Source organism: Oncorhynchus nerka, linkage group LG9a (assembly GCF_034236695.1).
Source record: "Oncorhynchus nerka isolate Pitt River linkage group LG9a, Oner_Uvic_2.0, whole genome shotgun sequence".
NCBI classification, from domain to species: Eukaryota; Metazoa; Chordata; class Actinopteri; order Salmoniformes; family Salmonidae; genus Oncorhynchus; species Oncorhynchus nerka.
In genome coordinates, this window is record NC_088404.1 from 33,266,876 (window position 1) to 33,279,657 (window position 12,782).

The 12,782-nt window shown below is 46.5% G+C and overlaps 1 protein-coding gene across 2 annotated transcripts; it reads left to right on the plus strand.

The window, feature by feature from the left end:
• The first annotated feature begins 7,720 nt into the window (after nt 1-7,720).
• On the plus strand, nt 7,721-11,144 carry tnni1c (troponin I, skeletal, slow c). 2 transcript variants are annotated; one of them, XM_029667931.2, is made up of 6 exons: nt 7,721-7,842; nt 9,045-9,086; nt 9,241-9,372; nt 9,952-10,041; nt 10,200-10,382; nt 10,525-11,144. In XM_029667931.2, the coding sequence occupies exons 1-6, from the start codon at nt 7,810-7,812 to the stop codon at nt 10,621-10,623; spliced, it is 579 nt and encodes a 192-aa protein (XP_029523791.2). In that variant the 5' UTR covers nt 7,721-7,809; the 3' UTR covers nt 10,624-11,144. The 2 variants fall into 2 exon arrangements, with proteins under 2 accessions (XP_029523791.2, XP_064878570.1); XM_065022498.1 differs by lacking the exon at nt 7,721-7,842 and having other exon boundaries at nt 8,649-9,086.
• Nucleotides 11,145-12,782: the final 1,638 nt, after the last annotated feature.

Genomic DNA, 12,782 nt, shown 5'->3' on the forward strand with positions numbered 1-12,782 from the left:
TACCTTGTCAGCTCGGGGATATGAACTTGCAACCTTTCGGTTACTAATCCAACGCTCTAACCACTAGGCTACCCCGCCGCCCAGGGTGTCACAAGTGGACCGGATCGTACGTAAAACATCCTCCACTCAGGCTGCACTTGTGTCCGTAACCTCGATTTAATGGTTTGTTGGTGAAAAAAACGGGGGACATATGCACACTGTCTTAATAAAACAACATTTTCAACCACCATGCTAGAGTGGCTAATGCTAACGTTACTTGCTTGATGTTGCCCACCATGTTCAACCAGGGGTAAACAACAAGCGCAAGAGGTGTGCAACATCCAGAAGTTGTCCGAAAATCCAAAAAACACGATTTTTTTTCCACATATGAGTTGAGTAAATCAACGCCTGTGCACCCTGAATGGAGGATGTTTCATGTACAAACCGGTCCATGGGGGCCATTAGTCAGAAAACAAAATAAAATGAATAATAGCGCCACCTTGCGGCCGGTTGGGCCTGTCCCATACACAATGAGGTGAAGTGTGTACAGTATTAATATAACAGTAGATGTAATATGCACTAAAATAGATACATATGCGTCAGATTTTGCCATATTACTTATGCCCTTCAAAATTATCCACAATGAGGGAGAGATGGAGTGTGTGTGTGGCTAGCTAGCCAATAGCCAGCCAACGTCTACTGAATAGAACTTTCGCATTCCGGTCGCATTCCGCTTCGCTCCACAGGTAGTATCATATTTTCATTTCATTTCATTACAGTCCCAACGGTGTGATTTGTTTGATCGTAGCTAGCTACATAGCTAGCTACATAGCCGTCTTTGTTTCAAAGATAATTGTGTAGTCTAGAGCGATTTTCTAGGTTAGCTAGCCAGCTATTGTCGTTCTCCTAACGCAACGTAACGTAACCAACACTGCTAGCTAGCCAGCTTGCCCCCGAAAAGCAGCATTGTAGAAACTTCACACTCAACGGAACGACTTGATTAGGGTAGTGTCAACAACGCAGCTAGCCTACCTCAGCAGTACTGTATCATTTTAATCATTTTAGTCAATTAGATTCTTGCTACGTAAGCTTAACTTTCTGAACATTCGAGACGTGTAGTCCACTTGTCATTCCAATCTCCTCTGCATTAGCGTAGCCTCTTCTCTAGCCTGTCAACTATGTGTCTGTCTATCCCTGTTCTCTCCTCTCTGCACAGACCATACAAACGCTCCACACCGCATGGCCGCGGCCACCCTAATCTGGTGGTCCCAGCGCGCACGACCCACGTGGAGTTCCAGGTCTCCGGTAGCCTCTGGAACTGCCGATCTGCGGCCAACAAGGCAGAGTTCATCTCAGCCTATGCCTCCCTCCAGTCCCTCGACTTCTTGGCTCTGACGGAAACATGGATCACCACAGACAACACTGCTACTCCTACTGCTCTCTCTTCGTCCGCCCACGTGCTCTCGCACACCCCGAGAGCTTCTGGTCAGCGGGGTGGTGGCACCGGGATCCTCATCTCTCCCAAGTGGTCATTCTCTCTTTCTCCCCTTACCCATCTGTCTATCGCCTCCTTTGAATTCCATGCTGTCACAGTTACCAGCCCTTTCAAGCTTAACATCCTTATCATTTATCGCCCTCCAGGTTCCTCGGAGAGTTCATCAATGAGCTTGATGCCTTGATAAGCTCCTTTCCTGAGGACGGCTCACCTCTCACAGTTCTGGGCGACTTTAACCTCCCCACGTCTACCTTTGACTCATTCCTCTCTGCCTCCTTCTTTCCATTCCTCTCCTCTTTTGACCTCACCCTCTCACCTTCCCCCTACTCACAAGGCAGGCAATACGCTCGACCTCATCTTTACTAGATGCTGTTCCTCCACTAACCTCATTGCAACTCCCCTCCAAGTCTCCGACCACTACCTTGTATCCTTTTCCCTCTCGCTCTCATCCAACACTTCCCACACTGCCCCTACTCGGATGGTATCGCGCCGTCCCAACCTTCGCTCTCTCTCCCCCGCTACTCTCTCCTCTTCCATCCTATCATCTCTTCCCTCTGCTCAAACCTTCTCCAACCTATCTCCTGATTCTGCCTCCTCAACCCTCCTCTCCTCCCTTTCTGCATCCTTTGACTCTCTATGTCCCCTATCCTCCAGGCCGGCTCGGTCCTCCCCTCCCGCTCCGTGGCTCGACGACTCATTGCGAGCTCACAGAACAGGGCTCCGGGCAGCCGAGCGGAAATGGAGGAAAACTCGCCTCCCTGCGGACCTGGCATCCTTTCACTCCCTCCTCTCTACATTTTCCTCCTCTGTCTCTGCTGCTAAAGCCACTTTCTACCACTCTAAATTCCAAGCATCTGCCTCTAACCCTAGGAAGCTCTTTGCCACCTTCTCCTCCCTCTTGAATCCTCCTCCCCCTCCCCCCCCCCTCTCTGCAGATGACTTCGTCAACCATTTTGAAAAGAAGGTCGACGACATCCGATCCTCGTTTGCTAAGTCAAACGACACCGCTGGTTCTGCTCACACTGCCCTACCCTGTGCTCTGACCTCTTTCTCCCCTCTCTCTCCAGATGACATCTCGCGTCTTGTGACGGCCGGCCGCCCAACAACCTGCCCGCTTGACCCTATCCCCTCCTCTCTTCTCCAGACCATCTCCGGTGACCTTCTCCCTTACCTCACCTCGCTCATCAACTCATCCCTGACCGCTGGCTACGTCCCTCCCGTCTTCAAGAGAGCGAGAGTTGCACCCCTTCTGAAAAAACCTACACTCGATCCCTCCGATGTCAACAACTACAGACCAGTATCTCTTCTTTCTTTTCTCTCCAAAACTCTTGAACGTGCCGTCCTTGGCCAGCTCTCCCGCTATCTCGCTCAGAATGACCTTCTTGATCCAAATCAGTCAGGTTTCAAGACTAGTCATTCAACTGAGACTGCTCTTCTCTGTATCACGGAGGCGCTCCGCACTGCTAAAGCTAACTCTCTCTCCTCTGCTCTCATCCTTCTAGACCTATCGGCTGCCTTCGATACTGTGAACCATCAGATCCTCCTCTCCACCCTCTCCGAGTTGGGCATCTCCGGCGCGGCCCACCCTTGGATTGCGTCCTACCTGACAGGTCGCTCCTACCAGGTGGCGTGGCGAGAATCCGTCTCCTCACCACGTGCTCTCACCACTGGTGTCCCCCAGGGCTCTGTTCTAGGCCCTCTCCTATTCTCGCTATACACCAAGTCACTTGGCTCTGTCATAACCTCACATGGTCTCTCCTATTATTGCTATGCAGACGACACACAAGTAATCTTCTCCTTTCCCCCTTCTGACGACCAGGTGGCGAATCGCATCTCTGCATGTCTGGCAGACATATCAGTGTGGATGACGGATCATCACCTCAAGCTGAACCTCGGCAAGACGGAGCTGCTCTTCCTCCCGGGGAAGGACTGCCCGTTCCATGATCTCGCCATCACGGTTGACAACTCCATTGTGTCCTCGTCCCAGAGCGCTAAGAACCTTGGCGTGATCCTGGACAACACCCTGTCGTTCTCAAATAACATCAAGGCGGTGGCCCGTTCCTGTAGGTTCATGCTCTACAACATCCGCAGAGTACGACCCTGCCTCACACAGGAAGCGGCGCAGGTCCTAATCCAGGCACTTGTCATCTCCCGTCTGGATTACTGCAACTCGCTGTTGGCTGAGCTCCCTGCCTGTGCCATTAAACCCCTACAACTCATCCAGAACGCCGCAGCCCGTCTGGTGTTCAACCTTCCCAAGTTCTCTCACGTCACCCCGCTCCTCCGCTCTCTCCACTGGCTTCCAGTTGAAGCTCGCATCCGCTACAAGACCGTGGTGCTTGCCTACGGAGCTGTGAGGGGAACGGCACCTCAGTACCTCCAGGCTCTGATCAGGCCCTACACCCAAACAAGGGCACTGCGTTCATCCACCTCTGGCCTGCTCGCCTCCCTACCACTGAGGAAGTACAGTTCCCGCTCAGCCCAGTCAAAACTGTTCGCTGCTCTGGCCCCCCAATGGTGGAACAAACTCCCTCACGACGCCAGGACAGCGGAGTCAATCACCACCTTCCGGAGACACCTGAAACCCCACCTCTTTAAGGAATACCTAGGATAGGATAAAGTAATCCTTCTCACCCCCCCTTAAAAGACCTAGATGCACTATTGTAAAGTGGCTGTTCCACTGGATGTCATAAGGTGAAAGCACCAATTTGTAAGTCGCTCTGGATAAGAGCGTCTGCTAAATGACTTAAATGTAATGTAATGTAATGTAAGTGTGGACGTGTTTAACTATACTTGTGGGGACCATAAGTCCCCACAAGAATAGTAAACGAATAGCAATTTAACCAACTGGGGAGGTCAAATGCTATTTCTAAGGGGTTTACGGTTAAGGTTAGAATTAGTGTTAGAATTAGGGTTAAGAGCTAGGGTTAGGTTTAGCTTCGGTTTTATGGTTTGGGTTAAGGTTAGGTTTAGTGGGTAGGGAAAATAGGATTTTGAATCGGACTGAATTGTGTGTCCCAAGTTATACAAGACTGTGTGTGTGTCCGTGCTGTTTGCTAGGTAGATTTGTCTGAATTAAATGATAAAGCCTTCTTCTTGACACCCGATTAGTTTGTCCCCGGGGGTGTGTGAGGGGATAGGCTGATATTTTAATCTCAGAGCACACAGATATCCATAGCATCCTTGGAACCTTTTTTCTCCTCTCTGCCAAAGACCCAATGGCCGCTATCAAGGTTACATGGCAGGCTCTCCTTCCTCTCCTAACCCCCACTCCTAGGAATGGATAGCAGTTAGGATACAGAGAATAGACTGCTGTATACAAAAATAGACCCTGGTCATTACACACTTAACATAATATATACATTGCACATTACCCCTGTCATACACATTGTACACATCTCATAGTCACATAATACATATTGCACATTTCCCTTGCATCACAGGCACTCTTACCACTGCCCCTGAAAAACGGAGGCATCGGAGTTCTCCCGGCCCAGCTGAGGGTGATGGCGTACTAACACAGCTCAGCTTTACATCTTGTTGTTTAGGTATTTAATAGACATAGGAATGAAGCGTACATGTAAGGAGCCCATAGTGTCTGCCTGAGGGGAGGCGCTTATACATGGAATGAAGTACAAATCATTTTCTGCGCTTGTCTGGTAATGGTCTTTTCAAAAATTGTCTGCAGGGATGGCTGTTGCTTCACAACCATGACCTTCATGGCAGTTTGTGTCAGGCATGCAATTTGAGATTTCAGTTGGACTGATAAATTGCCAAAATAAACTGTGATCCCATATCTCAGGATATTCTCTATAACCGCATGATAGAAAATGAGCATTCTTTTCTGGTCAACTCCAAAAACCTGAGACTATGTAGGAAAGAGGCTTTGTTGGACTCTGACACTCTCTACTTGGACCTTCTAGCTAAGCACATTGTCCATATGTACACCTAGGTACTTGTATGAACTAACCTATGCTATGTTAGCATTGTGGACAACCACAGGGGTGTGTGGTCACCGACAGATATGGGGTCAAACACCATCTCTTTTGTTTTCTTTACATGAAAGATGAAATTGTGCTCATCACACCACTTGACAAACCTTTGAATCTCTGACCTGTACACAGTAGTATCAGCCTCTTAATACAATAGACCAAGAATGGCGGTATCATCTGAAAACTATACAATGTAATTATCAGGATGACTGCTGGTTCATTCATTTGTGTACAGTGTGAATAAGATGGGCGACCTCACACAACCCTGTGCTAATGTCTCTAGACTCAGAGAGGGTTGCATTAACGCTAACCTGCTGAGTCTGGCTAGTCGGGAATGAGTGGTACTGCCGAATGGTGTAGGGGTTAACACCCCTCTGCTCCAACTGGCCCTCCTGTTGCAGACCCAACTGCCATTGCATGCCCTTCGTGGAGAACGCCTTTATTTGTGACTCTAAACAGTAAACACTGTGGATGCCATAAAAAGCATAAATCAATGGGGAGGCCACATTATGGTGGTGTCAGAGTAGTCATTAATTACGATTTCTGAGCACAGACACATGCAAGACAAGCTGTTAGTCTAAGCACTGGAGATTGGGCAGGGCTAGACTGGGGCTGAGGAGGGGGCTGGAGCTTGGGAGTTGGGGCTGGGCTGTAACTGGGTTAGTTTGGGCTGGGATACAGTGCTATGAGAGAAGGCTGGGTTAGGTTAGTGTACAGGGTTATGAGAACACTGAGGCTGGGTATAGCACAGGGCTGTGGTGAGTCTGTCACCTGTGAGTGATCTATGGTGAGGCAGCGGCTGGGTGGGAGACAGATGGAGGAACGGGCCGCAGCATTGTGTTGAGGACAGAGATAGCAGCAGAAAGGTTACTGAATAAATAGAACACAGTGGAACATCTGCTGTTGACTTAATATAACATACCCCAGGCTCTAACAGTAGACTATGGGAGAATCTCAATTGCACTCTCCTCGCCTCCTTCTCAAAACCCATTGGAGGAGAAAGTTAGAGGGAAGGGACCTCTGGCTTTCTCATCCAATGGGTTTTGAGATGGAGGCGAGTAGAGAAGAGAGAGTATGCAATTGAAATTCTCCCTATATTCACAAATAAAAGGTGCTGTCTGGAACCTCAAAATGTTCTTCAGCTGTCCTCATAGGATAACCCTTTGAAGAACCCTTTTGAGTTCCATGTAGTGGTTAGAGTTAGAGTGTTGGGCCAGTAACCGAAAGGTTGCTGAATCAAATCCCCTGGCTGACAAGGTACACATCTGTCATCCTCCCCCTGAACAAGACAGTTAACCCACTGTTCCCTGGTAGGCCATCATTGTAAATAGGAATTTGTTCTAAACTGACTTGTCTACTTAAATAAATAAAAATGTAGGACCCTTTCCACAGAGGGCTCTATGTGGAACCAAAAAAGGGTTCTCCTAGGCAAAAAAAACCTTTGGAACCTTTTTAAAAATATTTTTTTAGAGTGTACCTCTCTCTCACACACATACACTCACTCAAACAGCACAGCTCGATCACAACAGATCATTACAGTAACTTATACGAATACAGTGATAGAGCTGTGTCTTGTGTGCTGTTTGGGTTATAATCTTGTCAGGCTGTGGGAATCTGTAACATGAGTTAACAGTCTGAGATTTCCAGTTGATCCCGCATGATGGACTGATTGATTTACAGCAGTGTCACCGGGTCACAGGAGGGATGGCATGCTTCACACAGGCAGCCAATACCATTGTCTTGTGTGTGTGTACTATATATACCAGCCGATGCCTACATGCTTGCACAAAGCCTTCAGTCCAAAAGCTTTCAACAAAGAGAGCACCTAACAGTGCAAAACAGGTAAGGGAACAACAGTAGAGGATTTAGTGATTATTATCAATCAAACTGTCTTATTATTGATTTGGTAATGTATTGCACTGATTGGTAGCTAGTTAATGTTAATTTATCATACTCATACCATGAGGGGTTTATGGCTCAACTGTAGTTTTTCAGGGATGTCTCTCTTACTCTATGTCTCTGATACAAAACAGACTGCTCTCTCTCAAAGGTTCAACAATGGCTGATGAGTAAGTACTACTTTTTAGAATGTTGTTACATAGGCAGTGTTTTTTTTATCCTAAATAGCTAATTTGTCATATTGAAATAAATGCTTTGTTCAGAAGTGAGTGAAGTCCATGCATTCATATGTCTGTCTGTGTGTCTGGCTTTCTCTCTCTCCCTCATTAAACTCTAAATGGCCATTGCAGTGATGTAAGTTTGTCTTTTAACTCTTTTGAAGTAAATCAAAATGAAATGTTTTGATATGTGTACTGACTGTGTGTGTGTCCTCAGAATGCCCCCATGCCAATGGCTCCAAAGGTCGAACACACCAAGGTAGATCTAATGTAATAATTGTCCATCTGTTACAATGGAAATGTGTCTGGAACTCTGCTACCAACACAACACACAAAGCGCTCCCAACACATCTACAGGTGTTATCAATATCAGTGTTAACTCTCCTCTCTTGTTTTACCTCTCTTGTTTTATTTTCAGGGAAAGGTATGACAGGTGTGGGTAGGACTGAGTGGGGTACGCCAGTCAGAGAGACTTTGGCTAATTGTAGAGCTGGATGCCATGTTGCTGCCTCTGAACATTATATTAATCCAGTTTTAACAAGTATTTGCATTGTAATTTTTGCAGTTCAGTTAGCTAGCTTTGTGTAGTTAACTTAATAAAATAATATGTGAACTGCTAGGCCACTATTGCCCAGGAAGAAGCAAAATGGCTGCTGCTGAATTATGTAATGCTGTTTAAATGTGTCTTCATGTGCTTTTTGGTTGAAACCGACATCCCCAATCTCTCTATGTTTATGGCTCTGGGATAGACCTGTGTGGGGTATGGCTGTAGGAATGTGTGGGGTAGGGCCATTGCGCTCAAATATAATGCGTACCGGAACCTAAATATAAAGAGTACCGGCACCCAAAATGAATACTGGCACCTATTTCAGTCCACCTCGAGCACTGGGTAGGACTGTAGGAATGTGTGGGGTAGAGTTGTGTGGGGTAGGCTTTTGAGGGGTAGGGCTGTGTGGGGTAAAAATGCATGGGGTAGGGACTTGTGAGGTAGGCCCGTGTGGGGTAAGTCTGTGTGGGGTAGGGATTATTGGGGTAGGGATTTGTGGGGTAGAGTTATGTGGGTTAGGGTTATATATACAGTATTACAGTCTTAGGAAAAAAGGTGCTACTTCGAACCAGAAAGGGTTCTTTGGCTTTCCCTATAGGAGAACCCCTTTTGGATCCAGGTACAACCCTTTTGGTTCCAGGTAGAACCCCTTTGGGTTCCACGTAGAACCCTTTCCAGAGGGTTCTACATGGAACCCAAAAGAGTTCTATCTTGAACCAAAAAAAGTTATACCTGGAACCAAAAAGGCAGATCTATTTAAGGAGCAATACCACATATTCCAACTGTTTTGAAACAAGCAAACTTCCACACTGGCTTTACACAGATGTGGCCCAAATCTAGGACCTTGGAACAGAATGTCACACCCTCAATTATTAAACACTTATTTAAATATAATTTATTGTTTTTATTTTCAGCCCAAGTCCAAGATCTCATCCTCCCGCAAGGTGTCACTGAAGGTAACAAAAAGGTCACTGAAGGTAGCAAGCATGGACGCAAACACATGCACACAAAAGCACCATCTCCTCCACACCGTCAAGCTGCCCAAAACAGCTGATAGAGTAACAGACACACAGACTACCTCTCCAACCTCCGTTCGTCTACCCCCACCAGATCCTCCTATTGTCACGTGCATTAGAGGAGCTGGAGGCAGAGAAACAAGCCAGAGAGGAGGAGAAGGTTCGCTACCTGGGGGAGCAGCTCCCGCCCCTGCAGGTGTCTGGCCTGTCCTTGGAGGATCTGCAGGTGAGTGACAGACACTACAGCAAATCTGGGAGGAGCATGAAGAACTACAGAGGTACTTTACCATTAGAAATAAGGGCTACCTCCCAAGTGGCGCAGTGGACTAAGGCGCTGCATCGCAGTGCTTAAGGCGTCACTACAGACCCGGGTTTGATCATAGGCTGTGTCATAGCTGGCCGTGACTGGGAGACCCATGAGGTGGCGTACAATCGGCTCAGTGTCGTCCGGGGTAGGGGAGGGTTTGGCCGGACGGGACTTTCTTGTCCCATCATGCTCTAGCAACTCTTTGTGGCGGGCCGGATGCCTGCAAGCTGACTTTGGTCGCCAGCTGGTGCGGCTGGCTTCCGGGTTAAGCGAGCAGTGTGTCAAGAAGCAGTGCGGCTTGGCAGGGTCGTTTATCAGAGGTCGCATGGCTCTTGACATGCGCATCTCCCGAGTCCGTAGTGGAGTTGCAGCGATGGGACAAGACTGTACCTACCAATTGGATATCATGAAATTGGGGAGGAAAAAAAGGGTAAAAGTACAAAATAAAATAAAAGTACAAAATAAGGGCTAAATGTATACTGTGTGTATGTGTTGTAGAAACTGTGTAAGCAGCTCCATACCAGGGTTGACCAAGTGGATGAGGAGCGCTATGACTGTGAGGCCAAAGTCTACAAGAACGGCAAAGACGTATGAAACCACGTAACCACCTAGAGTACTACACACATTCACACTTATTTAAACAAACATCAAATCATCCATCATCTAATTGATCATCATTTTATTAGTTTCATGTCAGGGACCATGTACAACAAATAGCAGTCATCTGATCCCTCCCCCCACTGCAGATCCACGAGTTGAAGCTGAAGGTGATGGACATGGGGGGTAAGTTTAAGAAGCCAGCTCTGAGGAAGGTCAGAGTATCAGCAGAAGAGATGATGAGAGCACTGCTGGGCACCAAACACAAAGAACATATGGACCTCCGATCCAACCTCAAGTCTGTTAAGAAAGAGGACATCAAACAGGAGAAGGTGAGCAAACATGAAACGACAGACAGAATACAGACAGCAAAACCGGGATCTAACAATAAGCCTGATGAATTGATTCGGGCTAGCTAGGACTGGTTTGATGTGGTTATTTCTGGTCTGATGTGGTCTTGTTTGCCCCCGGCAGGAGGGCAACCTGGAAGTGGGAGACTGGAGGAAGAACGTGGAGGCCATGTCTGGCATGGAGGGCAGGAAGAAGATGTTCGATGCTGGCGGTGGCCAATAAGGTGGTTCCTCACCACATGGGGGTGGGGACACAGACTTCCATGACACTGAGGGGTAAAAAACAATGTTGGAGAGAGAAGAGAGGAGAGAGAGTGGAGATAGTGAGAGGGACTGGGAAAACCAGTGTCCATGACTGAACTAAAGGTGCGCAACTCAGGTCCTAAACCAGGGCTTTAAGACACCACACTTCTGAGTCTCTGTGTCAAAGGTATTACTGCTGTAGAGCTCATGTTGCCTGCTGCAGGTTATAGCGTAGCTACAAAAGTGTCTATCTATCAAATCACTACTGTATTTAGTCTAACCAATGTTCTCTCAAGTAGTATCTTTAAAAAAAAATCAAGTTAAGTTTAAGGAATGTGAATATAGAAAACTGCCCAATGTTATTTGTAAAAAGTCAGAAACTTGTAAATAGTAATTGTGTTGACTTAGCCTACACATACGGACTTGTCTGTAGTAACATAGCCAAATTAAATGACATAACCACAAAAACATATTAAAAATCACTGTAATTCAAAAACCAAAGGTTGTATGTATGAATGTTTGACAGCCAGTTGCACAACATGCTGTAGCACCACTATTATAGTATACTGAACATAGTAGAGTTACACGGTTACCCCTGTGGTGTCTCATGAGTCAACAAAACAATTAGATCCTTCATTTTCTATTTTATGAATTGACAATTTCAATATAAATTAGACAGTGATGAATGTACTCTGCATACCACCATGGAGGCAGCTGACAGCATATATCAGTGTGTGTGGAATGGGATGACCTTGTCTTCAGACATCCTGACAGTGTAAAGGCAGAGGCACAGTGTTAACCTCTGACCCAGGATATACTTAGCCTCTGTTCCTTCCAAGAATTCATTCCACTCTGACAAACGCCTCAGATACATCACAGGCGACCTCAGTATAAACATCACTGAATGACCTCGGCATGACAGGCGAAGGTTGAGAATCAGAAACACCTCAGGCATGCAAAAACAGAGGCCACCAGAGGTGGAACACAGGTGTGTGTGTGTGTGTGTGTGTTGGCTCACTCGTTCGATGTCTGTATATGTACAGATGAAAAAAATACTTGCTCACTCAGAATAGTTTTGCAATTTTGTGCCACCAAACTTCAAAGAAACTTAATATAACATCACGTTGGATAAAAAAAAAAATAGGATCACAAACTGTAAACTCTATTTATTGCTAAAACCAAAGTAGATGGCTTGGCAGATGAACAGCAGCTGACGTTTTGTCAAAACTGGTCATAAACCAGTACAACACAGTCACAGGTAAAAGGGTCCTTATAAATTACTCTTGGTGGAAGGAGTTGATGTTGCTGTGGTACAGGTGTAGCTCTTCCAAGGATGGTAAGTAAAGGTTGAGGCTGTCTCGTGAATTTGTTTGAACTAAGAGAGAGACCGCTCAGGTTCGTCAGAAGCAGGAATACATTGTGAATGAAACTATCCCTGTCTGTGATAAGTTAAGACTTCTTTACCTAAATGGTTTCCACTCAAAGACAGGTGTTTGAGATGAGAGGGCCAAGAAGGATTCTCCTTTAACTCAATTATGTTGGGGCTCAAGTCCAGTAACTCAAGACACTTAATCTGATGGGTGTGGTTGGTGATAGCATGGAGTTTCATAAACCTGTTTTTTCTCAGGATGAGGTCTTTGAGCCCTGGGAATATAGGGTTGTGTTCACACTCAAAATGCCAAAACCCTGCAGTCTGTAGGACCTGGTTAGAGAGGTCCAAAACCCTGCAGTCTGTAGGACCTGGTTAGAGGTCCAACACCTGCAGGTTTGGCAGGCCTGAAATCAGACCACAGAGCATGAAGTTCATAGGTCATAGTTCCGGAGATCCTCAGCTTTACCAGACTTCTATTAATATGCAGTACCAGTAAAAAATGTGGACACACCCGCTCATTTTACGAATAGTGAAGACATCAAAACTATGAAAAAACACATATGCAAATAATCTGCTCAGACCCCAACCAAGGATCATCAAAAGTCATGCTATAAATTCTCAGACAACCCAAAGATTCCTAGATGCCCTTCCAGACTCCCTCCGCCTGCCCAAGGACATCAGAGTACACAAATCAGTTAACCACCTAACTGAGGAACTCAATTTAACCTTGGGCAATACCCTAGATGTAGTCACCATCTGGATAGGTT